The following is a 27185-nucleotide window of genomic DNA, read 5'->3' on the forward strand; positions in this document are numbered from 1 at the left end:
CGGTGGGCGGGGGTCCCGCCGGGAGGGGGGTCGGTGTGTCGGTGCGGGGCTGAGCCCCCGTGTCCGCCCCCGCCCGGTGCTGCAGGTGCGGGGCTGTCCCCCCCCCCGGTGCCGGTGTCCCCTCGCCCCCCCGGGCGGGGCGGGGCGCCCGGGGCCGCCCCATCACGTGTCGCCGCCGCCGCCGCCGCGCGCACCGGGGGGAGGCGGGAGCGGCGGGAGCGGCGGGAGCGGAGCATGGCAGGTACCGGGGGGCGGGGGCGCAGCGGGCACCGGGCTGCGGCTCCGGGAACCGGGAACCGGGAACCAGGAACCGGGAAATGGGAATTGGGAACTGGGAGTCGGACACGCACCGGGCAGCGGGCACGCACCGGGATCGCGCGCACCAGCCACGCACCGGGCACCGAGCACGTACCGGGCACGCGCACGCCGGGCACGCACCGGGCACGCGGGACCGGACACGCGCCGGGAGCGCACCGGGAACCGGACACGCGCGCACGGACACGCGCCTTGGCCGGGGACACGCACCGGTCACTCCTCCACGCCCCACACCGCGCACACAGCCGGGGCACGCGCGTGCACCTGCCCGAGCCCGCGGGACCTCGGTGGGGACATCCCGGGACATCCCGGGACAGCCGGGGGCAGGAGCGGAGCGGGGACGGGGCGGGGCGGGGACAGCCCTCCCCCGGGACCTGTCGTGTGTCACCGCCGGCCTCCCCCGCCGCCCTCAGGGCTCCGGCCGGGCTCTGGGGACCTGCTGGGCCAGGGGAGACTCCCCGTGCTCTCCGACCATGTCCCCGTGTCCCCCAGCCTTGTCCCCCTCTGCTCGGGTTCCCCAGCCGTGTCCCGCAGCTGTGTCTCCACGTCCCCATGTCCCCCAGCTCGTTCCTGTGACCCCCAGCCGTGTCCCCAGCCCTCAGTCCTTTACTGTCACTCTCCTGTGTCCTCACCCCCCATCTCCCATCCCCGAGTCCTCCTTTCCCTGTGTCCTGCCCCTCCATGTCCTTGTGTCCCCTCCGTGCTTGTGTCCCCATGTCCAGCTCTTCCTGTCCCCACGTCCCTGTGCATCCCCATCCCTGTGTCCCCATCCGCGGGCAGAAACCAAGGGGGACACCCAGGGGCGCTCTGGGGGGACACCCAGGGGTTCTGCCACACCGTGTCCCCCCTCCCCGCAGCGCTGGCGGCCGCCTCCCCCGGCGGGGACGAGTGTCTGGAGGAGGATGAGGATGAGCTGGAGCCGGGGCTGGACGAGGCGGAGGCCGAGCAGGGGGTCGGGAGCGGCGCGAAGGCGGCGGGGGGGCCCCGGGGCGCCGTTCTGACCCGCAGAGGGATCACCCTGAGGGTCCTGCTCCGAGACGGGCTCCTGGAGCCGGGCAGGGGCGTCCTGTCCATCTACTACCTGGTGAGCCTGGGGACAGCGGATGGGAACAGGGGATGGGGACAGGAAACAGAGATGGGGAGGAGACGTGGGACAGGGAAAGGGACGGGAAACTGGACACAGGATGAGGACAGGGGATGTGGGATGAGGACGCGGATGGTGAACGTGGGACAGTGATGAGGCTGAGGGAGAAGGGATGGGCACAGGGGATGCGACTCACGCCATTGTCCCCAGGGCAAGAAGTTCGTGGGGGACCTGGGCTCGGACGGGACGATCACCTGGCAGGAGACGGGGCAAGTGTTCAACTCGCCGAGCGCTTGGGCCACGCACTGCAAGCGCCTGGTGAACCCCGCCAAGAAGTCGGGCTGCGGCTGGGCGTCCGTGCGCTACAAGGGCCAGAAGCTGGACCAGTACAAAGCCGCGTGGCTGCGCAAGCACCAGCCCAACGTGCCACCCCCCGAGGAGGTGGGAGCGGGGTCACCTCCCCCTGGCACCCCCAGGGTGCGGGGCGAGCCGGGTGCCAGCCCCGTGTGCCCGCAGAGCTTGGCCAGCGAGGGCGAGGAGGAGGAGCTGCCCGAGGAGGAGGAGGAGGAGGCGGCGAGGGAGGGCCGGGTGCCGCTGCCGGAGCCGGCGGCTCCCAAAAAGCCGGAGGAGAGGAGCAAGAAGCAGCAGGGCAAGAGCCTGGCGGAGCCGGCGGGGACGGGTGAGCTGCCGCGGGGGTCCCGGGGGTCCCGGGCAGCCCGGCCGCGGTGACGGGACCTTGTCCTCGGCAGATCCCGGCAGCGCAGGGAAAAGGCCGGAGGTGAAACCCCGGGTGCCCGTCCGCTACTGCACCCTGGGCACCCGCGACTCGGCCAGGTAGGGACACGGGGACACGGGGCGCAGCAGGGCGGGGACAGCGGTGGCAGCGGGGCTGTGGCTGTTGCAGGAACCCCCAGACCCTGGTGGAGGTGACGTCCTTTGCCGCCATCAACAAATTCCAGCCCTTCAACGTGGCCATCTCCAGCAACGTCCTCCTGCTCCTGGTGCGTCCCCTCCCAGGCTGGGACATCGCTGGTGGCGCTGGGGACACCTGCGGCGGGCGGTGTCCCTTGTGTCACCGTTTTAGTGCTAAACTGCTGATTTTAACCTTTTCCTTTAGGATTTCCACAGCCACCTGACGCGGAGTGAAGTGGTGGGGTACCTGGGGGGGCGGTGGGACACCAACACGCAGTGTAGGTGGGGTTTGGGGGGTGGGGGTGGCTCAGCCGCGGGCGGGGGGTGTCACCAGCCCCGTGTCCCCGCAGTGCTCACGGTGCTCCGAGCCTTCCCCTGCCGGACCCGCCTGGGGGACGCCGAAGCCGCGGGCGCTGTGGAGGAGGAGGTGAGGGGCTGACCCGGCCTCGGGAGGGGCCGGGGGGGCTCTGGAGGGTCTGGACCCACGGTTTGTGCCCCCCCAGATCTGCCAGAGCCTGTTCCTGCGGGGGCTGTCGCTGGTGGGGTGGTACCACAGCCACCCCTTCGGGCCCGCGCTGCCGTCCCTGCACGACATCGACGCGCAGATGGATTATCAGCTCAAGCTGCAGGGCAGCGGCAACGCCTTCCAGCCCTGCCTGGGGCTCATCTGCGGTACGTGCCCGGGGGTCCCGGGGGGCTGCGGCTGCCCTCAGCCCCCTGTGCCAGCCCCTCTGTCCCCACAGGGCCCTTCTACCACGGCAACCCCGGCGTGGAGTCCAAAATCGCTCCCTTCTGGGTGATGCCACCGCCAGAGGTCAGTGGGGAAGGATTTGGGGTCCCAGCGCCCTCGGGTGCCCCCGGGGTGGTGTCGGGTCCCAGAGCTGTGGGGTGACCCCTGCCTGGCTCCCCCATGCCCAGCAACGCCCCAATGACTACGGGATCCCCATGGATGTGGAGGTCACCTACATGCAGGACGGATTCCTCACCAACGACGTCGTGCAGGAGATGGTGAGAGGGGGGTGGGGGCCCCCAAACCCCCCTGAGTCCATCGGGGCTGGGCTGCAGCCCCACGATGGTGACAGTCCCTTCTCCAGACCCCACCGAGGTGCTGGTGCTGCAGGTTTGGGGTCCCCCTGCCTGGCTTTGGGGCACCCCCAGGCCCTGCAGCCCCTCTGTGTCCCCCCAGACGCTGCTGGTGGAGTTCTACAAGGGCGCCCCTGACCTGGTGAAGTTCCAGGAGCTCTGGAGTCAGGATCAGACCTACCTGGACAAGCTGAAGGTGGGAAGGGCCGGGAGGGGAGGGGGTTTGGAGGGGCTGTGCTGCAATTAACTGGGGCTCCCCCCTCAGGGCTCCCTGGCCTCCCGCACCCCCAAAGACCAGAGCTTCACCCACGTCCTGGAGCAGATCTTCAGCCTCCTCAAGCTCAGCGGGTGAGGCCGGGCCGTGGCTCGGAGCAGGCGGATCCCGCAGGATCCCGGGCGGGGCTCGGCGGCCGGGGCTGACCCGGGGCTGACCCGGGGCTGACCCGGAGCTCCCCCGTGCCCCGGGGCTCAGCGCTTTGTGCCAGTGCTAGTTCCATTAAAGAGCAGTTCCCGAGAGGCGCTCTGCTGGCTCGGGGACATCCTGCCATGGCCTGCGTGAGGGAATTCCTCCCTGGCAGGGTGGGCAGGGCTGGCACAGGTGCCCAGAGCAGCTGTGGCTGCCCCTGGATCCCTGGCAGTGTCCCAGGCCGGGCTGGATGGGGCTTGGAGCAGCCTGGGCCAGGGGAAGGTGTCCCTGCCCACGACCCTCCAGGTCCCATCCAACCCAAACCATTCCCTGATTTCATGATGCAGCCGTTAGAAAGAAGAAAACATTTAATACTTTCATTCAGAGATACAAGTCAAGAATTGTGGGTCATCACTTTTTTTTCCCCTAAAAACCAGGAGAAACCATTACAAAAAAAAAAAAAAAAAAAAAAAAAAAAGACCTAGCGAGTTGTCCCAGCTGACAGAACACGTTTCAATCCATCTGAGGGTGTCCCCAGGATGTGACCCTGGTCCCCTGGGGTGGGGACAGCAGGAAAGGCCCCCAGGACTCCCTGCCCTGCTGGGAGCAGGGGGGGCTGCCCTGTGCCCCCCTGGGGCCGGGGTCACTGCTGGGGGGGTCAGACACACGTGGACATGCACAGACCAAATCCTTACAGAGGAGCGGGAGCAGCAGGGACAGGGGGGCTGCAGCACAGCCCTGCCCCGAGCTGGGGCTCACACAGCGGGGCTGGGGCCCCTCCCAGCCCCAGGAGGGGAAGAACCCATTTCAGAAAGGAAAAGCAGGGAGCTGAGCGCTGCTCTGCAGCCCCACCCAACCCCAGCCCCACCTCCTGGCCAGCAAAGGGACAGCTGAGGGGAAGGGTGGCAGAAGGGACACCGAGATGAACCATCCCTTTTCCCTCCAGTCCAGGGCAGAGGGGTGCAGTGAGCCCAGGGAGGGGGGCTCTGGGCAGGGTGGGGGCACAGGGAAGGCACCTGAGGCCCAGGTGAGCCCCAGCCACAGGAGGAGCCACAAGCTCTGCCCCAGCACAGACACACCCCGGGTGTGGCCCAGCTCCTCCCCATGCAGGTGTGACCGACTTGGGAGAGTTTGCAGCAGGAAAAGCCTGAGGTCCAGAAAAAAAAAAAAACAAAACCATGGGCAGAAGGAACATCCCTTCTGTCCCTCAGGATGGGCAGGGATGGCTCCGAGCCCCAGGGATGGCTCTGAGAGCCAGGGATGGCTCCGAGCCCCAGGGATGGCTCCAAACCCCAGGGATGGCCCCAAGCCCCAGGGATGGCTCCAAGCCCCAGGGATGGCCCCAAGCCCCAGGGATGGCTCTGAGAGCCAGGGATGACCCCAAGCCCCAGGGATGGCTCCGAGCCCCAGGGCTGGCTCTGAGAGCTGGGGATGGCCCCAGGCTCAGCACCTGCCCTGCAGGGCTGCCGTAGTGTTCGCTGGGTGTTGTAGTGTTGCTGTGCCCCAGCTGCCCTCCCCTGATCCCTCTGGGATCCCTGGGGACAGGGGCAGCGTTGGCTGGGGCAGGAGGGTGGGGTTGGGGCTGCCCCAGGGCCGCTGTGTCCCAGACACATCCCGGCTGTCCCACCTCATCCGGGGGCTGGACCCAAAGGACAGATGGGAACTGGGGAGGGACAGGGACAAGGACAAGGACAGGGACAGGGCAGTGCCAGCAGCACAGCCAGGGTTAGGGGCACGCAAAGTACCGAAGTTCAAGCACCAGAAGGACAAAAAAAACCCGAAAAAAAAAAAGATAAAAAAAAAGAAAAGAGCCAAATTGACGGGGGAAGGGGCCGTGGGACCCTTCTGGTTTGTTCCCTGGTAGCGCCTGGCCCCGAGGGGAGGCGGGGAGGGCGAGGCTGGAGCTGGAATGGAGCTCGGACACTCGGGGCGGAGCGGCGCCGGCTCACTGAGGTAGCGGGACCAGCACTTCCACGTAGTTGAGCGGGAAGAAGCCGGACTGGCCGTGGATCATCCCCTCGTACCAGTTCTCGTCGATCTGGTTGGTCAGGGTGATGATGTCGCCCTCCTTGAAGCCCAGCTCGCCGTCGTTCTCGGGCTCGAAGTCGTAGAGGGCTTTGCAGCAGGGCTGGTCCAGGGGGGCTGTGGGGACAGTGGGGACACCTCAGCAGGACCCACACCCTGCCTGGCACCAGGGATCCCTGCCACGGGCTCTGCACGGCCAGGGCTGCTGCCACCGGCCCTTCCTTGTCCCTCCAGCCCTGGCCCAACACAGGTCCTGCCTCCAACTCTTTTCTGCTGCCCCTGCCTGGATTCCTGCATTCCAACCTGAATCCTAATTGTCCCCCTGAGAGCACAGAACCTGCTCAGTGGTGGGGCTGGGCACGGAGGGGGACCCTGCAGGGGTCACCCCACACCTGAGGGTGACAGGACAGCAGTCCTGTGCCTCCCTGGCCACGGGACACCAAATCCATGAGCAGCCCCCAAAGCTTGGGAGAAGCCCAAAGTCTCATTCCCCCAGCTCAGCTCCAGGATTTAAGCATCTCCTTTTGGCTGCCTTTCTGTGGGATTTCCTGCTGCTCGCTCTGTGCATTGACATTTTGGGACTCAGCTTTGGGGCTGGGAGGATCCCAATGGACAGGGACTGAGCTGAGAGAGCTCCAGGCAGGGCAAGGCAATGGCAGTGAGGGCAGCCAGCACATCCAGCTGCTGAGCACCCCTGGCAGTGTCCCAGGCCAGGCTGGACAGGTGGGACAGGGGAAGGTGTCCCTGCCCATGGCAGGGGTGCAATGAGATGGTCCTGAAGGTGCCTCCTAACCCAAACCATTCCATTCCACAGCAAGGCAGGGCCCAGCATGAGAGCACTCAGAAATCACCACAGACACTGATGGGTTTGAGACAACTCCCAAAATCACCAGGCTGCTCCCACCACCACAGCCCTGCTCCAGGCTCCTTCCCAGCACAGCAGCTCCAAGCCCCAGCCCCAGCCCAGCCCCAGGATCCCAAGGTCCTGCAGGATGAACCACAGACCCCACACCACCCCAAAACAGCTCTGAAGCCCAGCTGGGAACACATCCCACAAACTCCATGAGCTGAGGCTCTGCCTCCTCCCTCCAGCCTTCACAGGGACACGGGGAGCAGGAGTGGGAGAGATCCAGGCTGGGTGAGAACAGGCAAATCCTTGGGGTGTCTGATCTCTGTGGATCAGGACATGCCTGGGTGCTGGGAGCTGCTGCAGCTCCCCCGGGTGAGCCAGGCCCTGGTTTTTGGGGTGGAAAATCCCCCTGGAGCGTGGCTGGGTTAATTGAGGGCTCAGCTCAGGCTCAGCACGGAGGGATGAGCAGCTCCAAGGAGCAGCAGCAGGGAGGAGCAGCCAGGAGGGACGGGGAGAGGAGGCCACACACGGAGCAGTGCAGAGGGAGGAAACTCACGGATGCTCCTGACGGAGGCCCGGGACGGCTTGTCCGACCGGAAAGAGGCAGAAGCTGCTTCCAAACAAAAGAGAGACATGCTTAAACCAAGGGGAACAGGGACAGGGGCAGGCAGGGCCCAGAGGGATCTGTGAAAGAAACAGCAGGGCCCCCATGCTGTTAGGAACCCGCGGGGATCAGGGAGGCAGCGGGATGGCAGACAAGGAAGGAGGGAGGGAGAGAGGCTTCATTTTTCCTGTCTGGCACTGACAGCCAGAGGCCCAGGCTGGAGACCCCTCTGGCACATCCCCAAAGCCAACACAGCAAAGGCTCCTGGGCCCCAGGAGGAAAGAGCCCGATTTAGAGGCAGTCCTGACGTCTTCCAGAGCCACAGGCAGCAGCATCCAGCACACCAGAACAGCCTGTGCAGGCAGAGCAGCTGCCCTCCTTCCCTGGAGGGCTGCTCCAGAGGCACCAGCACACACCTGGGAGCACGTTACCTGAGGCTTTGGGGGTGGGGTTGCAGGGGAAGCCCCCGTTGGACTGGTCGCTCTCCCTGAAGTCGTACGTCTCCCTGGGCTTGGGCTTGTATTCCCGCCTGGGACGTGAGGAGGCCTCCCTCATCCTGGGACAGGGCACAGAGACAGGGGACAGGGCACTCAGGAATGAACAGGATGGGATCAGCACCGTGGTCATCCTCCTGGGGTTTGTAGGAAGGGGTTTGCACAAGTCCCTGTGCTGGAGTCTTTGGAAGGTTTGGGATTTCCCCAGGGTTTGGGCTCACACATCCCAGGTTTTGCTATGGAATGCTCAGGAAGTCAGGCCAGCAGAGGACACTCGTGCTGTAGTTTGAAAGCTCAGACTTGGCAGATCCTCCCAGCTCCTCCCAATTGAGAGCAGGCACAGGATCCACTCTGCAGTTTCTCCCAGGAGGGAAGAGCAGCAGGGCAGCACTGCCAGGCCTCCCCAGAGAGGGGAGACCGAGGAAGGAGAGGTGGGACGAGCCTTCCTCAGCCAGGATCTGACACCCAACTCAACTCAAATCCCAAAGGAATTTGCTTTTTCAAGGCCAGGTTGGACAGGGCTCAGAGCAGTGGAAGGTGTCCCTGCCCCATGAGCTTCAATGTCCCCCCCCAACCCAACTCCTGGGACTCAGGAGCCCCCAGAGGAACCCCAGGGAGCACCTTGGGACTCACCTGCGCTTGAGCTTCTCGGCGAGCTCGTCCAGGATCTGCACGGCCTGCCTGTGGTAATCCAGCTGTGCGTCCACCAGGGCTGACAGCTGGCTCACCTGCTCGATCTGGGGAGGGCCCGGGCTGGGGTCAGCACTGCCCCCAGCTGGAGCCCCCAGTGCTGCCCCTGGGGCTGCAATGGTAGCCATGGGGAGCCCAGGGTTCGGGATTTGGCTGACACTGCACAGGACAGAGCCCATTTCCTCATTTCCTGCCACTCCACTGGGAATTGACAAAACTTCCCAGTTTGCCAGCTGGGAAATCCTTCCTGAACTCTTCCCACCTGAACTCTTGTCACCTCCCAAAGTGATCCCCCCACCACCCCAGAGGAGCCTGTTTGGTGCCAGGCACGGGCTCTGCACCCAGAGCTGCACCAGGAGCTCAGCAAGGCCTGTCTGGGCTTTCCCAGAGCAGAGCCACCCTGGGGAGGAGTGGAAATCATAACCAGTGCCTCCCTGAGGAGATGGAACCCCCAGCTGTGTGCCCCACACTCACATCTGTCTCCAGCAGGTTGTGCATGCTGGTCTCTGCCACGTCCTTGGACTCCTGGAACTTCTCCATGGCCTGTCGCAGCTCCTCGTCCGGGATCTTGCCCTGGCGCTTCTTCTTGTAGTCAAAGTCCAGGCGCCTCCCTTCCAGCTTCTTGAGATGGTGCTGGGGGAGGATGGGGGAACAGGGAAGAGGGAAAAGCCAGAGGCTTGGGAGGGCAGCTCCAGTTACAGGCTGAGGTCACTGGTGTCAGAAACCTGATCTCCTGTGGCTCCCACCTTGGCTCCAGGTGGAGCATCACACCCAGGCTGATGATTCCAGACCCTTTCCATGAAGAAAAGGCTGCAGAGCAGCCCAGGTGTGCTCCCCACAGAAGCCTTTTGGGAAGGTCAAGAGCTGTCCTGCTCCTCTCAGCTCCCCAGGACAGCAGGAATGTGGGTTCTGGGCACTGCACTGCTGGATCTTGGGCAGGGGTGTTTAAAGCAGCCCCATGGAAGCGGGGTGCAGACAGGCACTGAGGCAGCACTTGGTGCTTATTTCACCCAGGGCACCACTGACAGAGAAAACTCCCTCAGGAGACCTGACTGGGGAACTGGAGGTTGGGATGGATCCTGTCACAAGGCCTGGACTTGTTCCACTGAGACCCCAGAGGGCTCCTTGGGATGCTGAGCAGAGACCTGAGGGGAGCTTGGAGCCCAAATTTATCCCATGTGGGAGCTCACAGCACTAAGAACCCAACTCAGCAAGCCCAGAAGGGGTGTTGGGATGTATTCCCATCAAACATGGCAAATGGAGAACCATTCCAACCTGCATCCAGCCTTTTGGGCTGCTCAGGAGCAGCAGCAGCAGCGCTGAGCAGGGAGGAAATACCAGAGAGTCTGGAGGGAGAAAACACACAGGGAATTCCTGCCAGCCCCTGGCTCCCAGCACTGCAGAGCAGGCAGCTCCATGCACCAACAGCCCAAGAGCCCAGAGAGAGGGAGATGAGGAGCAGAGAAAAGCACAGGGGTGTTTACCTGGATCTCCTTCAGGTCCTTGTCACACAGGTTCTGCAGGGGATCAATGAAGTTCTGTTTGACTTCGATGTCCAGCGAGTCCTTGACCTCGGCCAGGCGCTTCATGGACTCACCGGCGTCGAGCAGAGCGTCCCCTGAGGGGACAGCAGCAGGGAGTCAAACACAGCCTGAGGCCCAGGGGCTGCAGGAAGCCATTGTGTGTCCCAGTCACAGAATGGTTTGGGCTGGAAGGAGCCTAAAGCCCGTCCAGCCCCACTTGCACTGTCCCAGGTTGCTCCAAGCTGGCCTTGGGCAGTCCCAGGGCTCAAAGGCACTCACTGAAACATGCTCAGTTCCATCCTTTCCTAAGGCTCTGGCCACTCTGACACTTGAGCCAGGCACACTTGCAGCACAGCAAATTCAGTGCTGGCTTTTTAGAGCAGAGGAAACATTTAGAGATTAAATTATTCCTGTGCAGCTTTGGCAAAATAACGATTTCAGCAATGCATGAGCACAGGAAAACACACGAGAGAGAGGGTCAAGGGAAAACATCTCTCCACTGTCCAGTTGGAAAAATCAATAGCCCAGAAGTGTTATTTCAATTGTAATAACTCTGAATAACTCTGGGAGGGAGGGATGGAGTTCTCCATGCTGCTTTAAGGAGGCCATTAAGGAAACAGAGTTTAGTGTGTGCTCCTAAAAGCTTCCTTCCCTTGCTCTCCTCAGCCCCTGTGAGCCAGGATTGATGCAGAGCTGGACAGGGAGGATCTCCAAAATCCTCTGCCAGTCCCAAAAGCAGCCAGAGGTTTTTAATTTTCCTGAGGCAAGGCAGCTCCTCCCTGTCCTGGCAGAGCCATCACGTGCCTGGCTGGGGTTCAGGGGATTAAAACTGATGTCACCCAAAGGCTTCACCCCCTCCTCCCTGCCAGTCACACGTGGCTGCAGGAACAGCCAGGCCAGAAGATTTCTTGGCTTCAGCCTCCTTCTGGAATTCCCTATGGAATCACAGCAAGCTTTGGGTTGGAAGGGATCCTTTGGAGCTGTGTGAAACTCCCAATCCTGCTCCATCCCATTCCTGCCTTGCTGTCCAGTTTAGAGGGAAGTTTTTATTTTACATGCAAATTTATCTCAGTGTTTAATAATTAAGTGGATTGAGATCCAGGATAGCTGGGATCACAGAATAAAAGAATGGTTTAAAGCTCATCCAGTCCCACCTTTCATTATCCCAAGCTGCTCCAACCTGACACTTCCAGGGATCCAGGGGCACCCTGTGCCAGGGCCTCACCCCCCTGACAGGCAGGAATTCTTTCCAACATCCCATCTAAACCTCCTCTGTCTCTTGCAATCTGCTCACTCTGCAAGTTCCTGAACCCCTTTCAAGCCCCCTGCACTGCTCAGTGCCACAAACCCAGAACTCAGAGTGGCAGCTGGGTCAGGACTGCCCCACTCCCCAGCCCAGGGACACTCACCGAAGTTGGAATCCTCTCCCAGCTCCTTCCCGTAGCGGATCATGCACTCCCCCAGCAGCCCCTCGGACTGGGGGTACCCCGGGTTCTTCACCTGCCCCCGGATCTTGGACATGGTGTTGAGCATGGTCAGCTTGGCTCTGGAAGCTGCCACACAAACAAACAAACCCTCAGCCTCTGCCCCCTCTGCATCCCTGCTGCACCCAGAGCCAAGAGGCTCTGCTGTCTCCATCCCCCAGAAATATCCCTTGCTATGGAAAAAGGTTCTTTTCCAAGACACAAAGCAAAAATAGTTCTCCACAGCTTGGCCAGGGGAGGCCAAAGGAGTTTCCCCAGCCCTCCCAGGGTCCCTGGAGTGCTCTCTGGAGCAGCTGGCTGGAAGGATGCAGGGCTGACAGACCCAGCCACCCTTTCCCAGCCCAAAAACACCAATTTTCCTGGAAAAACGAGTCCCCCCAGGGCCTCTCTAGGAGTGAGGCAAAGGCTGCATCTGTTCTGTCCCTGCTCAGCCTGGATCCAGGGCAAGATGGGCACCCAGATCTCCACCTGATCCAAACCTGGAGCAAACCTGTTTCCCTGGGAAGGGGGCAGGGGGGTCCAGGCCTCACCTGGGTTGGGCTGGAGGTACTCGATGGTTCTGGTCAGCACTTCTGTGACAGCCTTGCTGGTCACGTCCACTTTCTGCAGGAGACACCAGAGCCCAGTGAGGGTCAGCTCAGGGATTCAGCCAACCCCACAGGAGCCATGGGGTGATTTTGGGGGTTCTTCTGGCTCCCCACTCACCTTTTCCATCTCCTTGAAGTCATCGTCTAACTTGGTCCCTTCGGCCCCTCCGACCTTCTCGCTGACCAGCTGTGGAGGAAGCACAAGGGAGGAGGGTCAGGCACTGACTGAACCTCCCCACCTGATGGAGGAATTCCCTGGGAGAGGAAGGGAACAGGGATGGGCCCCACAGCACCTGCAAGAGAAAGGAGGTGGCAGGAACAGCCCAAAGCCCCTCAAAAACAACCCCCCAAACATCCCTGAGCACCCAAAGCTGGGCTCAGGCAGGATGTTCCTCACCCACCAGGAGCTCCACAGCTCCCTAAATCCCAGCCCACGGCTCCAACTCCAACGCCTGCTGCAAAAAACAAGCAGCACAAACGTCTCTCAGCTCAGTTTGGAGCCAAGGACTCTGTTTCACACATGGCAAAATCCGAGTAAACAGGGAATGAACAGACTCAGCTCCCAGCACAGAACAGCCTGGGGAGGGCAGGGGGAGCTGCTGCAGCAGCTGAGGGACAGGGGGGTGGAATTCTGTGTCAAGGGGATGGAATTCTGTGTCAGAGGAGATGCTGGACGAGCTGGGAAGTCAGGGCTCATTTGGTGCAGCCCCTTGGGTGATCCCTGGCTCCTGACCCACACCATTCCCTGCCCAAGGGGATCAATGCCCCATTTACCCACCCCAAAGTGCCCTTCCCTGCAGGGGAATGTTCCCTTCCCAGCCCTGGGCAGGGTGGGAGGGAAGCAGCAGGAGATGGGAATTGGCCAAAATTGCAACCAGGGAATGGCTGAGGCTGGAAAAGAGCTCCAAGGTCAGAGTCTGACCACGCTCACCTCCAGCCCATGTCCCAGGTGCCACGTCCCCCATTTCTGGGGACTCACCACTGCTCTGCCAATGCCTGGCCACCCTTCCCACGAACAAATTTCCCCTGATTTCCAATCTAAACCTTTCCTGGTGCAACTTGAGGCCGTTTCCTCTTGTCCTGCTGTTCCCTGGGAGCAGAGCCCGACCCCCACCTGGCTCCTCCCTCCCGTCAGGGAGTTGTGGGGAGCAATCAGTGATTATTTTGCCCCTAACAAAACAGCAAATTCCCCATCCAGACATCTAAAGTGGTCTGGGAAACCTGGCACAGGCTCCCAGGGTCCCACTCCTGCCCCGGGGCACTGCCAGGATTCCTCCTGCTTGTGCTGAAAACTCCAGATCTGAAGGAACAATCGGGTTTGTTTACTCCGACATCAAATATTTGATTTTTATCGAGGCTCTCTTCCTCTGGAACGGCTCCTGCTCCCGTGGGGATACAAAATGGGGCTGGATGTTTTCTGAGGAAGAGGGGGAGGGATCCCTTCAGGGAATTATCCAGGGTCAGAAGCACCCAGAGACACCAAAGCAGGGGAAGGGGAAGGGGAAGGGGAAGGGGAAGGGGAAGGGGAAGGGGAAGGGGAAGGGGAAGGGGAAGGGGTGATTTAATGCTGTCCTTGGATGCCTGCTGCACACCTGGGGTGCCAGCACACACCCAGCCCCGAGCTGGGCAGGCAGGCTTTTCTCTCGAGCCTGGAGAATGTCCCAGGAGCAGTTCCAGGCCTGCCAGGACAGGCTCAGCAGGGCACAGCTCTGCCCCAGCTGCCACCCCCTGTCCCCTGCCAAGAAGCCCAGAGCCAGAACGGGATCACTTCCACCACCTGCTCTGCTCCCCAGCACACCTGGGAAGGCTGCAGCCATCCCAAGCAGCTCCATTCCCACTTTTCTCCCCGGATTTGCAGCCTGGGAAGCTGTAAATAATCCCTGCCAGGACTCTGCTCCGAGGGGAATGAGTGCCAGAATCCATCACCACAGCGATTCTGTGGCTGCACTCCCTCTGGAGAGCCCAGAGAAGTGAAGGAGGCAGAACCCCCTCATTTCCAGACTAATTTAATCCTCCTTTTGACGTCCAAGCAATGCTGCTGCTGCCCTGCTGGGAGGGAATAATAAGATTGAGGTTCTGTCCCTGCTGGCTCTAATTAAACTGGGAGGTGTCAGCACGGGAGGAGAGGAGGAGGGACTCCATGCCCACACCCCCAAACCTGTCAGGAAGGGAGAAAAACCCACACAGAGCCCCAGACACGAGCCTGGAGGAGCCATCACCAGCTCCTTGTTTAACCTGGAATCTCACAACACCACAGGGAGCCGAATTTCCAAAGTGCCACATTGTGCATCCCATGGTGCTGTCCCCAAAGGGGAAGGGAAGGGAAGGATTTATCCGTACATTGCATGGCCTGAGGGAAGTGGAAGGCAGCTGGAGGAATGCTGGCACTGCAGATTCCAGCAGCCCTGTCCCCTGGAAGCAGCTCTGGAGCTTTTTTGAGGATGTGCTGACAATTCTTGTGCATTTTTATTTCCTGAGCAGCCAGGAGAAGGTTTGGGATGTTCCCCTGGCTGGGATTTAACATCTCCTGAAGCCAGACTGGGAAGGGATGGCATGAGCAGGCACAGAAATGGTTAAAAACCAAAGCAAACATTCCCTGGGAGTGGAAGAGCAGAGCAAGAACATGAAACCTCCCTGGTTTCTGCACGGGACACACGCAAGGGCTTCACCCTGGGAGCTGCAGCTTCAGCCAAACACTTCCCAGAGCAAATATTGGCCCAGGGCGCTGCACAGTGGCACGGCTGGGCAGATCCAACCTGCTCCCTCCTGGCAGCTCAGCTGGCATTTCACCTGAATTCCAGCCACAGGGAGGTGAGCAGTGCATGCATCCCTCAGTGCCAGTGGTGAGTTGAAAGGTGAGTTAAAAAATGCCCTGGAGAGCTGCGAGCTGAGGTCACAGCACAGGGAGTGCCCAGAGCAGGGAGCGCTCCTGGGAGCTGAGCATGGGGCAGGATCACCCTGGGGCAGCCCATCCACGGGGACTGGGCACTGGGCACTGGATACTGGGAGCTGGGCATTGGATACTGGGCACTGGGCACTGGGGACTGGGCATTGGGCACTGGGCATTGGGCACTGGGGACTGGGCACTGGGGACTGCACACTGGGCACTGGGCATTGGGGACTGGGCACTGGATACTGGGAGCTGGGCATTGGATACTGGGCACTGGGGACTGGGTACTGGGCACTGGGCACTGGGGACTGGGCATTGGGCACTGGAGACTGGGCACTGGGGACTGGGCACTGGGGACTGGGCACTGGGGACTGGGCACTGGGAGCTGGGCATTGGATACTGGGCACTGGATACTGGCAGCTGGGCATTGGATACTGGGCACTGGGCACTGGGCATTGGGGACTGGGCATTGGGCACTGGGGACTGGGGACTGGATACTGGGAGCTGGGCACTGGATACTGGGCACTGGGGACTGGGCACTGCAGACTGGGCACTGCACACTGGGGACTGGGGACTGCACACTGGGCATTGGGCATTGGGGACTGGGGACTGGGCACTGGGCACTGGGCATTGGGCATTGGATACTGGGCACTGGGCACTGCACACTGGGCACTGGGAACCGGGCACTGGGCATTGGATACTGCACCCTGGGCACTGCACACTGGGCACTGCACACTGGGCACTGGGGACTGCACACTGGGCATTGGGCACTGGGGACTGGGCACTGCACACTGGGCACTGCACATTGGGCACTGGGCACTGGGGACTGCACACTGGGCACTGCCCCTCCCCATCCATGGCTGCTCCAGCCATGCTCCATGGCTTTGTTTGGGAGTACACAAGGGATTCCTTCAAATTCCTTCAGATTCCTGCAGATTCCTTGAGTTTCTTCCAGATTCCTTCATATCCCTTCATATTCCTGCAGATTCCTTCATATTGCTTCAGATTCCTTGTGTTTCTTTCGGATTCCTGCAGATTCTTTCATATTCCTTCAGATTCCTTGAGTTTCCTTCAGATTCCTTCATATTCTTTCATATTCCTTCAGTTTCTTTCAGATTCCTTCATGTTCCTTCAGATTCCTGCAGATTCCTCAGCAGGGCCGTGGGAATGGGAACAATTCCTTTGTGCCCAGCCCCATGTGGGGGAAGATGTCAGGGAATGAAAGAGCCCTTGTTGGATGAGCTGCTGTGGAGCCAGGGGAGAGGCAGGAATGGGGAGTGTGCACGGAGAGGGGCAGGAGGGGTGCACAGGGATCCTCCTGAGGGGGAATGGGACATGGGGATGGAATCTGGGAATGGAACATGGGAAGGGGACCTGGGAATGCTGCACAGCTGCTCCCAGGAATTTGGCTGGGGTGTGCCTGGGTAAATTCAGCAGCATGGAAAATCAGGAGAGATTTCTGAGCAGAGCTGGGCAGTCCCAGCTGGGGAATTCCTGCATCATTCCAGGTGCAGAGGTGGGACAGATGTGGAGAAAAAAAAAGTGATTTTTGGGCTGCACCATCAGCACAATCCCTGATAAAAAAATCCCTGGCAGCAGCCAAAGCTCCCCAGGCAGGAGCTCCTCGAGAGCTGGAGAGGGGCAGATTCCAGCACATCCACCCTGCAGGTCTCATCTGCCCAGCCCATGGATGAGGGAGCCTCATCTGTGTTATTTTATGCTAATCACCAGCTTCCCCACGGGATTTCACAGACCTCATTCTGATATTTTGCTCTCCAGCCTTTAAATATTTTAAAACGGAAAATTATCCAATTCCCTCAGCCTCAAACAAGCAAAACACACCAAGAGAAACCCAAAAAATCAGATTTTTTTTAAACTCGTTTTCTTTTTTCCATCGCAGTCAGCCCTATTTATAACACATCAAACATTTGCCATCCTTGCAATCAAAACAGTTCCCCACAGTCGACTGAAAATCTTATTCCTGCAGACTCTGGGGTATCAAAGCCTTCTTCTTCCTCCCCTCCACCCTCCCAACAGCAAGTTCTCCTCAAGAAATACAAAAACAAACCCACAGATGAGCAAACAAGGAACAGCTCTGCCCTTCACCCCAGCCCACAAACCCAGGGAAAAAGGGCTGGGAATGGTTTGAACCCCCAAAGCTCAGCACAGGAGAAGGAGTTCAGGAAAACCAGGGTTAGCTGGGCTCGTGCCCAGTGGCACAGATTTGTGGGATGCCCTGAAAAACCTCAACAGAGGCAGCAGCACCTGGATCCCAGCTCTGCTGGGCTCAGTCCTGATGGGCTCAGCCCATCCTGGATCCCAGCTCTGCTGGGCTCAGTCCTGATGGGCTCAGCTCTGCTGGGCTCAGCTCTGCTGGACTCAGCCCATCCTGGATCCCAGCTCTGTTGGACTCAGCCCATCCTGGATCCCAGCTCTGCTGGGCTCAGCTCTGCTGGGCTCAGCCCATCCTGGATCCCAGCTCTGCTGTGCTCAGCCCATCCCAGATCCCAGCTGGGTTGGGCCGAGCTGGGCACACCCACAGCACAGCTCACACTGATCTGAGCAACTCCTGACCTAGTTTGAGGAGAAGAAAACAGATCCCAGTGTTCATTGTGCAGAGCAGGGGAGGAGGAGGGAGGCACATCCCCAGGCTCCCAATGCAAGGCCAGGCTGGAGCAGCCTGGGACAGCCCAAGGTGTCCCTGCCATGCCAGGGTGGCACTCTGTGACCCTCAAGGTCCCTCCCATCCCAAACCACCCTGTGACCTGGGATTTCTCACATCCCCTCCTGGCAAACCAGAACACATCAGAGCTGTTGGGCCCCAGCCCCTCTGAGCACAGCCTGCTGCTGGCTCCCAACCTCACCCCTGTGAATCCAGCCTGCCTGGGGGCACCTGGACCCCCCAGCAGCCCCTCCATTGCCTGATCCTCCTGGGAAACAGCTCCCATGAACATTCCCACTCTGTTATCCAACTCCCAGCCTTCTCCTGCAGCTCCTTCCCTCAATTTTCCCATTCCCACCTTCCAGCAGAGGTCAGTCCTGGCTGATCCTCCCACCCAAAGTGCTGGGATGAGCTCCAGGATGGAGCCATGGAGTCCCTGGCTGGGCACAGGCTGGTGCCAGGGCACTGGAGGTGCTGGGCTGCCTCCAGCCACGGGAGCAGGGAGAACGTGTCTGGTGCCTGGGAACACCCCGAGCTTCCACCCCCTCAGCTGAGACTGGGAGCCCTCCCCTCCCCACAGCACCACAGGAATTCCTTGATCTGGAGCAGGAAGGTCAGCCTGGAACAATGAACAGCTCCTTCCCTTCCCTGGCAGGAGGAAAGGCTTCCCAGTGACCTCGGCCCGTAATCTTATCCCATGGAAAGCGCAGGGAAGAGCTGCACAGGCAGCCAGGAGCCACCTGCCAGCCCTCCTCCTCCTCCTCCTCCTCCTCTCCTCCTCCTCCTCCTCCTCCTCCTCAGCATCGGGTGACTCATCTCCATCCAGCAGATGGGCTGCAGCAATGAGGACAGTGGGAATTAAAGGCAAACCCGGGATTTCAGCAGCAGCCAGCGGGGCCAGGCCAGCCCAGGGCACTCAGGATGCTCTGCAGTGCAGCTGCTCCCTGCAGGATTGGGGAATTCCTCCTCTCCTGGGCTCAAGCCCTGGCTGTGACCCCTGGTTAGCAGCTCCCTGCTCATCTCCCAGCTCCTTTTTCCAGCAGGAGACAGGGAGGGCACAGCCCTGCCCCAGAGCAGACTCACCCCAAAGGATGGAGGTTTCCACAGGAGCCTTGGAATGCTCTTGCTGGAGGGATGGGGGCACCTCCCAACAGCATCTGCACCCTGTTATCTCCTGTTATTAATTCTTACACTCTCTGAACCAAACCACACACAATTTCTATTCAGCTGGGGGAAAAAAATCATGGAATTGTGTCAAATTCCAGGAAAACACAAACACATAAGGAAGCAGCAGCAGCTCCTCTCTCCCAGCCACGATTTCCCCTCACACACTTCCAGTGAAATCAGCAATTGAGAGGAAGTTCACCAAACTGAGGGGAAAAGTGGAATTCTGGCCTTGCATGCAGACTTCCTGCAGAGCCTCCCTGTGTGTCCCAGTGAGTCACAGCCTGGCTCTCCCAGAGCTGCTGAGCCATCAATCCCCAGCAGCTCCACCCGGCCCCAGACCTGGGGAGCAAAGGCAGCAGCTCCTGCAGGCTTGGAGCTGCTCTGAGGTGGGATAGAGAAGTGCACAGCACTAGAAGTGCCTCCTAGGAATTGCAATCCTTGTTCTTCCCAGCTGTAAAGCTCCAGAAGAGCACCCAGCAACCATGTCCTGTGTTTGGGGGCTCAGCTCTGAGGCATTTCCCAAGAAACAAGGGGGAAAAGAGGGAAAGGAGGGTGTAAGACACCTGTAAATCCCTGGAGAAAACACCAAAAGAAAGCAGCAGAAGGGATTTCTGCTCCCTGTGAAAACCAGGAAAAACATCTCCCTGAGGAGCAGGACACTGCTGGGACCACCCAGAGCCAGGATACAGCAGGAGGTGAGAGACTGAGCTGGGAAGGAAGAGAAAACCTGTGGATGTGCAGGATGATGGGAGCAAGCCAGGGACACAGAGAGCTGCTGGGACACGGCTCTGCAGCCACCAGGGAGATCAGAAAAGATCCAAATTCCCCAAAGCTCCTCCTCCTGGCTGGGAGAGCAGAGCCCCGTGCTGCACGTTTCACACGGGGAGTGTCCCCACACATCAAAGGGGACAGGAATGGCTGGGACACTGTAAACACCCCTTTCCTTGCTCCTCTCAATTCTAGGAAAAGCCCCGTGGCTATCTGAGCAGAGCACGGCATCCTAAGGGAAGGGAGAGGGGTGAGGAGTGAGCCCAGCATCCCTGAGGTGCCCTGGATCGAACTCCAGCTCCCAGGGACTCTGCCAGCATCCAAGGGGATGCTGAATTAATTTTTTTTTTAACTAAGACTCATTTTGGAATGGTTTAAATGGGATAAAATCCCCCCTCCCAGCTCCTCCAGGCCCTCCACCAGAGCCTTCCCACACCCAGGGACTCTGCCAGCATCCAAGGTGTGCTGAATTATTATTTTTTTTTATCAAGACTCATTTTGGAATGTTTAAACGGGATAAAATCTCCCCTCCCAGCTCCTCCAGGCCCTCCACCAGAGCCTTCCCACACCCAGGGACTCTGCCAGCATCCAAGGTGTGCTGAATTATTATTTTTTTTTATCAAGACTCATTTTGGAATGTTTAAACGGGATAAAATCCCCCCTCCCAGCTCCTCCAGGCCCTCCACCAGAGCCTTCCCACACCCAGGGACTCTGCCAGCATCCAAGGTGTGCTGAATTAATTTTTTTTTAAACTAAGACTCATTTTGGAATGGTTTAAATGGGATAAAATCCCCCCTCCCAGCACTTGGCATCACTGTGGCCTTCCTGCCCTGCAGGCAGAGGTGTCCCAGAAATCCTGGGATGTTTGGAGGATGTTTTATCCAAAGAAAACTTTGCCATTTTTAAGTCCCCCAGTTCAATCAGGAGGAGCTTTACTGGGACCAAGCTTCTCCAGCATCTGGCACTGGTTTGTGCTGCCCCTGCTCCCTCAGAACCATGGACACAAGATGGTTCCAGGGAAGAAAATCAGGGAAAAAAACCAACCCAGCACACTCTCCTGCAGTGCATTTGCTTTGGGTGTAGAGAATTATTTACCCTTTTTATGCCTTTTTCATCATGAAAGAGGCAAAATTAAGTTTAAATGCAGCTAATCCTGGGATGCCAAACCAGATTTGGTCAGGAAAGTGGTTAATAAATTATCACTGGAGAATAAAGTCTGGCCCAGCCAGGGGGTGCAGCCGGGTTTTCAGCCTCTAGGATGAATTATGAAGCATTTTCTCAATTAGGAAAAGCCCTTTAAAGCCTTAATCATGCAAATTTAACCTTCTGTCTCAAAGACAGAATTTCATTATGGAGATGTTTAACTCATCTTTTTTTTTCTTTGGAGCAGAAAAGCAATTTAATTAGTGACAGTACCATGAACTTTATTAATAGCCAGGCATTAGGAGATCCTAAAATTCCCAGTGGCTTTAAAAGGACTGGTTCTATTAATTAGCTATTGGGGGCAATGCTGGGAGGGAGGGTTACAAGGCTTTCCTTGGAAGCAGGAGCAACCCAGACTCTCCTGATGGATTCTCCATCCTCTGGGAGAGGAGCAGGATTTTGGGCACTCCCCAAAATCAGGAGAGGAACCCCCAGCTCTGCATCACCCCCAGCCTGGGCCAGGCACAGCCCCTTCCTTCCCCTGCCAGAGGAACCTTTCCTGAAAACCACGGGATCTCTGGCTGGAGGGATGGGGCTGAGGGGAACAGGAAAAGGAAATCTGTAAAAAAATAGGAATGATCACTTCAATAATCACAGGGAGAGGCCAAGATGGGCTGGATCCTGCAGGATGGAGCAGCTCAGGAAAAGGGAAGCAGCACTTCCATGTCAATGAGTTCAGCTGGAATTACACAGCCAGAACTGTTGGGATTGGGGATTTTTGGGGATTTATTTTATTTCTGGGCTGTTCAGCAGTTCTCCATCCTTGCTCCAGGAGGGAGAGCAGCAGGGATAGAGCAGGATCAGCCCCTCACATCCCAGCAGACTCCAATTCCCTCCCCAGGGCAGGCTGGGGTTTGGCTCTGGGATTTCTGCAGTCCCAGGCAGGAGGAGCTGCCTGGGATTCCCACAGGGATGGGGCTGGGAGCTCTGGCAAACACAGAGATGAGGGAGAGGAGCAAGAAGGAAGGAAAAAAAAAAAAAAAGTGCTAAAGAAATGAATCAGCTTTTACAAGGCAGGCTGCCTGAACTCAGCCCCATTTTGCTCTTTCCCAGGAGGAAAGCAGTGGCAGGGAAAAGGGGGAGGAAGGATTTCCTTCCTTCCCCTGTGCACTCAGCTGGATAAATCCAGGATTTCAGGCAGATGACGTGGATTCAGCATCCCAGGGCCACATGACCCCCCAGCCTGAGTCACAGATCCTGCCCTCATCCCAGATTCCCCCAGCTGCGAGCACAGGAGAACTTTCCCTGGCTGACATCAGCCACGGGAAGGGAGCACAAGGAGCAGGATATGCAGAGCTGGAGATTCCCAGCTCTGTTTTCTGTCTCTGCCTTCCAGGAATTGGAGCTCCTGTTACTGTCACAGCCCAATGGCTGCAAAAACAACCTTAAATGAGGGGGAAAAAGCCAATTTATAGGAAACTCTGGAGAGAGACAATCCTGGAAAGATGGAACTTGCTTGGTTCTGGGGTTGCTCAGCTCCAGTGATGGACCAGCCAGCCAGGCTGGTTTTGCCAGTCAAATCACCCAGGAAAAAGAGAGGGGATCCACAGGAAAATGTCCTGGCTGCAGGTATCCCCTGGATGTGGCAGAGGCACCTCTGTGGGTGTGCAGGCCTGAAGGGAGGCACTGGCACCTCGTCCCTGTCCCCAGGAGGTTTGGGGACACTCAGCCTCTGCCCTGCACCTGCCACATCTGGAATCAGGGAATGGGGGAGGCTGGAAAGGAGCTTTAAGAGCACTGAGCCCAGCCCAGCACTGAGTCCCCAAGTGCCACATCCACAATTGAACAACTCAGGGATGGGGACTCCACTGCTGCCCTGTTCCAATGCCTGACAACCTTTTCCACGGAAAAATTGGCACTAATATCAAATTTCAGCCTGGCTGAGGCGGTTTCCTCTGCTCCTGTCACTTGTTCCCTGAGCCCTGCCCCTTGCAGGAGCTGTGGAGAGCAATGAGGTCTCCCCTGAGCCTCCTTTTCCCCCTGGATCTGCAATCACAGCCACCCCCAGAGGCAGCAGGGCAGGATGCTCTGGGATGGATCCTGGCTGGAAGCAGAGCTGGAGGATCTCACCCCAGGCTCCAGCTAAATCCAGATTTCCCCCAGCCTCGGGAGCAGATTAATGTGGAAAGATAAATCCAGGAGCTGCAGGGGAATCCAGCCCAGGTTAATGTTAATACAGAAACATCAGGTGCTGTGGGACAGAGGTTGGCAGGAGGCTCCAGGCTGGCAGGAATCAGCAAAATCCCAGTCCAAATTCCCGTGTACAGATAAGGAGCTTAGAGCCTGATGCTGCCAAATCCCTCCCCCAGGAATTCCCTGCTCCCCTCGCTGCTCACAGGGTGCTGAGCCCTGGCACAGCCTCCCAGAGATGCTGTGGCTGTCCCATCCCTAAAAGTGTCCAAGGCTGGACAGGGCTTGGAGCAGCCTGGGATTGTGGGAATCCCATGGAATGGGATGGGATTCAGGGTCCCTTCCAACCCAAACCATCCCAAAGACACCTCCTGCCTCCAGGAGCAAGCCTGTGGGAGCAGGGCTGAGCTAATATCAAAAAACCACAACAGAACAACAACAAAAAAAAAAAAAAAAACAAAACAGCTTTTGAAAGGTTCATCTGGCAAAGGGAAGAAAAACCCCACATTTCAAAGCAGAGTAAAACCACCAGAGAGAGAACCCTGGCTGAGGGGGGAAGAGGGAAATCCCAGTTGAGCAGCAGCAAGAGCAATGACCACAAAGGGCAGAAAAAAGGGGAAATGCCAGCGGCAGGCTGTGCCCTCAGTGCCACACACGCTCTGGGAGCTGCACATTCTGTGCCCCAGCTCGGAGCAGCCCCTGGAAGCTCCCAGGGCACAGGGAGCACTCCCTGCTGGCCCAGGGAGCTCAGGAACGCAGCTCCTGCTGGGCTGGGCTGGCTCTGGATGGGCCAGGCAGGCAGCAAGGGGCTATTTATGGCCAAAAATACCTCTGGAAGCCTTGGGAGCTGTCACCAAACTCAGGGAAATGCATGTGTGTGTCAAGGGCTGCTGAGTTTTAATTAGCACTTGCCTTTTCCCCTTCTGGAAAATGGCTCTGGATGTGGAGGAGGAGCTGGCTGGGCTGTGGCTTGGGCCAGCAGGAGCTCCTGAGCCCAGGCAGGCCTGGCAGGGTTTAGGCTCAGCTCACACAGGCTTTGGGAGCACGTTAATCCAGTTTGGCTGAACCCCAGACTGGCTGGGCTTGGAAGGGACCTTAATCCCATTTAGTGCCACCCCTGCCACAGGCAGGGACACCTCCCAGTGTCCCAGGCTGCTCCCAGCCCTGTCCAGCCTGGCCTGGGGGTGGAAGGAGATGAGCCAAACCCCCCAGTGATCCATGGGCAGTAGGAATCCAGCAGCACACTGGGGAGGGCAGCACACCCCCATCCCCAAATCCCCAAGTGCTCCTGGGCTGCTCCTGCCCAGCTGAGGTGACCCAGGCAGGATTCCCGGGATCATTCCAGCCCCACCCTGGGTGGTGCCAGCCCGGGGTGCTGCTCCCCATCCCTGGTGACACCCCCAGCAGCCTGTCCTGCCCACTGGCTGGGAAGATTCTGAGGATTTTAGGATTTACATCAGTTTGCACAAAACCCCAGGGCTGCAAACGAAGCTGTTTGCACACCAGAAGGTCCCTGTGAGTTCCCAGCTGGATGAAACCCCGGCCCAGGCAGGGACTTCCCACCCTGTTCCCAGCTCCAAGCTGCTGCTGTCTCTCCCCCTTCCTCTCAGGATGTTTTCTCCAGCTTTCTTTATTTTTTTTAGAGAACAGTTTGCTGTGAACAGGCAGAACCTGTTCTGGACACACTGGGAGCTGCTCCCCATCTGCAGCACTTGCCAGCACGACTCAGATATTTTTTTATTTATTTTTTTTTTCCAGGATACTCCGGGCTCCCTCCTGCGTGTGGGCGCCCGGCTGCCTCACCCAGGGGAGACGTGGGCTTGGAGGAATCACAAAGATGAGCCCCAAAAACCAAGCCCTGCTCCCTCTGGGTCCTGGACAGGGATCCCAAACCCTCCAGGGTCCCTGCACACCCCACTCCTGGCTCCCTTTGCCTTCAATTAAGGACAGACGTGGAACAAAACGTAACATTTGGGGAAAGATCTTCCACATGTTCAGCTTTGGCAGTGTCTGATGGTTTGAAATGAGCCAAAAAATAACTAATCCTCCCCTCCCCTTCAGCCAAGGGCTGAGTGGGACCAGAGGGGGGGAAAGGGAAGGAAGGGGAGAAGGGAGGAAAGGAGGGAAAGGGAAGGAAGGGGAGGAGGAGATAAAAAGATGGAACCAGTGACTCCCAGTTTCCAGTCAGAGCATCTCTAAATCATGGACACCTCTGTCCCTGTCCCCAGAGCACTGCAGGGGGTGGCAGCACCTCTGGAAGAATTTGTGATTCCTCTGAAAAACAGTTTCATCAGGGGTTTAAAATGATATTTTTTGATTTAGGAACACGTTAGTCCTGAATCACCGAGAAGTTTTCACCTCCTGACACCACCACAGCACATCCAGACCCACAAAATCCTCCCACACCGAGTTCCCAGCACGACCTTTTCCCATGGAATAGTGAAAAAAAGCCACCCCAGCATCGTTCAGTGGGTAAGGGGGTGGGGGATGACTTCAGAAATTTGTTATTTTGCTTTGCTGGGTAAATAAAATGGATTTGGAGAAAGAGCCAAGGAAGGAGGCGACACACGTCGCACACAGGGGTGGGATGAGCTGAAAGGGTTTAAAGTCACTGATGGAAAACACGATCTGTGCCAAATTTATCTGGAATTCAAAACAGGGGCAGGAAAGCAGCGGCAGAGGGGGATTTGCGATTCCTGAACCGTTCCCAAAATGCATTAAAAAAACCTCCCAACTGTTAACAGGAAGCGGTGGGAAGGATAATTCAGCTGGGGGGCTCGGGGATGGCCACCCCTCGTTTGAGGCTGGGGGAAAGGGGGTTGATGACCCTGTTTGGAACGGTTGGGAGAGACCTGAAAGGTTCCATCCCGTGTCCCAGCCCGGCCTTGGACACGCAGGGATGGGGAATTCGGGCAAGAGCTCCAAGGACGCGGCACAAACCGGGCTGATCCCGGCTGGAATTCCCGAGGTTTTTCCGGCACCCCTCAGTCCTTTCCCCGTGCTCGGGGCTACAGGGGCCGGGTTTACCGGGGTTACCGGGGCCAGGCTTAGCGGGGTTACCGGGGCCGCCGCTCCCGGCTGCTTTAGGGCTGGATCCGTCCCGGTTGTGCGGGTTTTGGGAAGAGGGGAGCACCCCACAAGTGACCCCCATGGTGTCACCGGCCCCGCAGCCTCCGGTGCCCGCCCGGCGGAGTTTCCCTGCCCGTGTCCGTTCCACGGTGCGGAAGGGAGATCGGGACCCCCAAACCGGCCCCGCTGAGGGGTGGCAGCTCCGCTCACAGCCCGCAGCGAGCCCCGGGATCACGCTGAGAACCGGCGGGTACCGGACCGGGATGCGGGGGGTGCCAGGCTGGACACCGGGGTACCGGGATGCCGGGAGGGGATAACGGCGGGGATCGGGGCAGCAGCAGCGGCCGGGACGCGTTCTGCCAACCGGTAAGGGAAGAGCGGCCTCCCCGGAGCCCAACGGCGGCGGGAACGGGCGCACAGGGTGCCGGTGTCTCACCTGAGTCGCTTTGTAGAACTGCTTCTTCAGCCCCGCCACCGACATGGTGCCGGTGCCGGTGCCTGGCCCGGTGGTGGCGGGGGCCCGGTCTGCGGCCGGCGGGACCTGGTGCGGGGGCGGCGGGAGCTGCGGGAGCCTCAGGACGCTCCGCCCGTCCCAGCCCGGCCCGTCCCCGCCGCCGCTTCCGCCGCCGCCCGGCCCCGCCCCCCGCGCCCGCCACCACCGAGCGGCGCCGGCCGGAGCGCCGCCCTGCGCCAGCGCGCCCCCTGCCGGCCGGGCGGAACCGACCGAGCCACTCTCTCCGCCGCTCAGTCGCGACAGGCGGGACGGGCGGTCATGTTGGGAGCTAACTGTGGCGCAGCTGTGTGCTTCTCCTGAGAGACACAGCACCGCCCGCGGGGAGAGGAGCGCGTGTGCGACACGGGGACAAGCGGGCCAGGACCCCCGCCATAGTCCTGAGGGGAAAATGGGGCGACAGACACTTCCAATGGAAAACTACAACTCCCAGTATCCCTCGCACTAGCGGCTGCGCCTGCGCGTCACAGCGGCGGATGTTAATTGGCTGCCGGCGCCGCCGCCATTTCGCGCGTTGGCTCAATGCCCGTAGTGGCGCGGCGCGCGGCAGTGCTGGCTCCGCCCCCTCCGCCCGGTGCTACGGGCAGACCGGGACCGATACCGGCGCCCGCTGCCGCCCCGCTCCCGCCCGATGAGCGGGCGGGCCTCAGGCCCAGGCCTCAGGCCCAGGCTCATTACAAAGCCATCCAATCAGCGCCTGCAGCGCACCAGACTGACAGCCGCCTCCG

At 59.4% G+C, this 27185-nt stretch overlaps 2 protein-coding genes across 5 annotated transcripts; one reads left to right on the forward strand and one right to left on the reverse strand.

The window, feature by feature from the left end:
* The first annotated feature begins 124 nt into the window (after positions 1–124).
* On the forward strand, positions 125–5608 carry MPND (MPN domain containing). 3 transcript variants are annotated; one of them, XM_056512390.1, is made up of 13 exons: positions 125–241; positions 1173–1399; positions 1610–1840; positions 1916–2078; positions 2149–2233; positions 2304–2400; positions 2517–2589; positions 2662–2738; positions 2815–2983; positions 3055–3125; positions 3230–3319; positions 3498–3590; positions 3660–5608. In XM_056512390.1, the coding sequence occupies exons 1-13, from the start codon at positions 235–237 to the stop codon at positions 3744–3746; spliced, it is 1470 nt and encodes a 489-aa protein (XP_056368365.1). In that variant the 5' UTR covers positions 125–234; the 3' UTR covers positions 3747–5608. The 3 variants fall into 3 exon arrangements, with proteins under 3 accessions (XP_056368365.1, XP_056368362.1, XP_056368363.1); XM_056512387.1 differs by having other exon boundaries at positions 1610–2078; XM_056512388.1 differs by having other exon boundaries at positions 2517–2738.
* SH3GL1 (SH3 domain containing GRB2 like 1, endophilin A2) lies at positions 4151–26565 on the reverse strand. 2 transcript variants are annotated; one of them, XM_056512394.1, is made up of 10 exons: positions 26383–26565; positions 12176–12244; positions 12001–12073; positions 11396–11539; positions 9948–10081; positions 8938–9096; positions 8407–8510; positions 7711–7835; positions 7232–7285; positions 4151–5942 (listed from the first exon to the last, which is right to left on the reverse strand). In XM_056512394.1, exons 1-10 carry the CDS (start codon positions 26425–26427, stop codon positions 5746–5748), a joined length of 1104 nt encoding a protein of 367 aa, XP_056368369.1. In that variant the 5' UTR covers positions 26428–26565; the 3' UTR covers positions 4151–5745. The 2 variants fall into 2 exon arrangements, with proteins under 2 accessions (XP_056368369.1, XP_056368370.1); XM_056512395.1 differs by lacking the exon at positions 7232–7285.
* Positions 26566–27185: the final 620 nt, after the last annotated feature.

This window comes from Oenanthe melanoleuca, chromosome 28 (assembly GCF_029582105.1).
Source record: "Oenanthe melanoleuca isolate GR-GAL-2019-014 chromosome 28, OMel1.0, whole genome shotgun sequence".
Classification (NCBI taxonomy): domain Eukaryota; kingdom Metazoa; phylum Chordata; class Aves; order Passeriformes; family Muscicapidae; genus Oenanthe; species Oenanthe melanoleuca.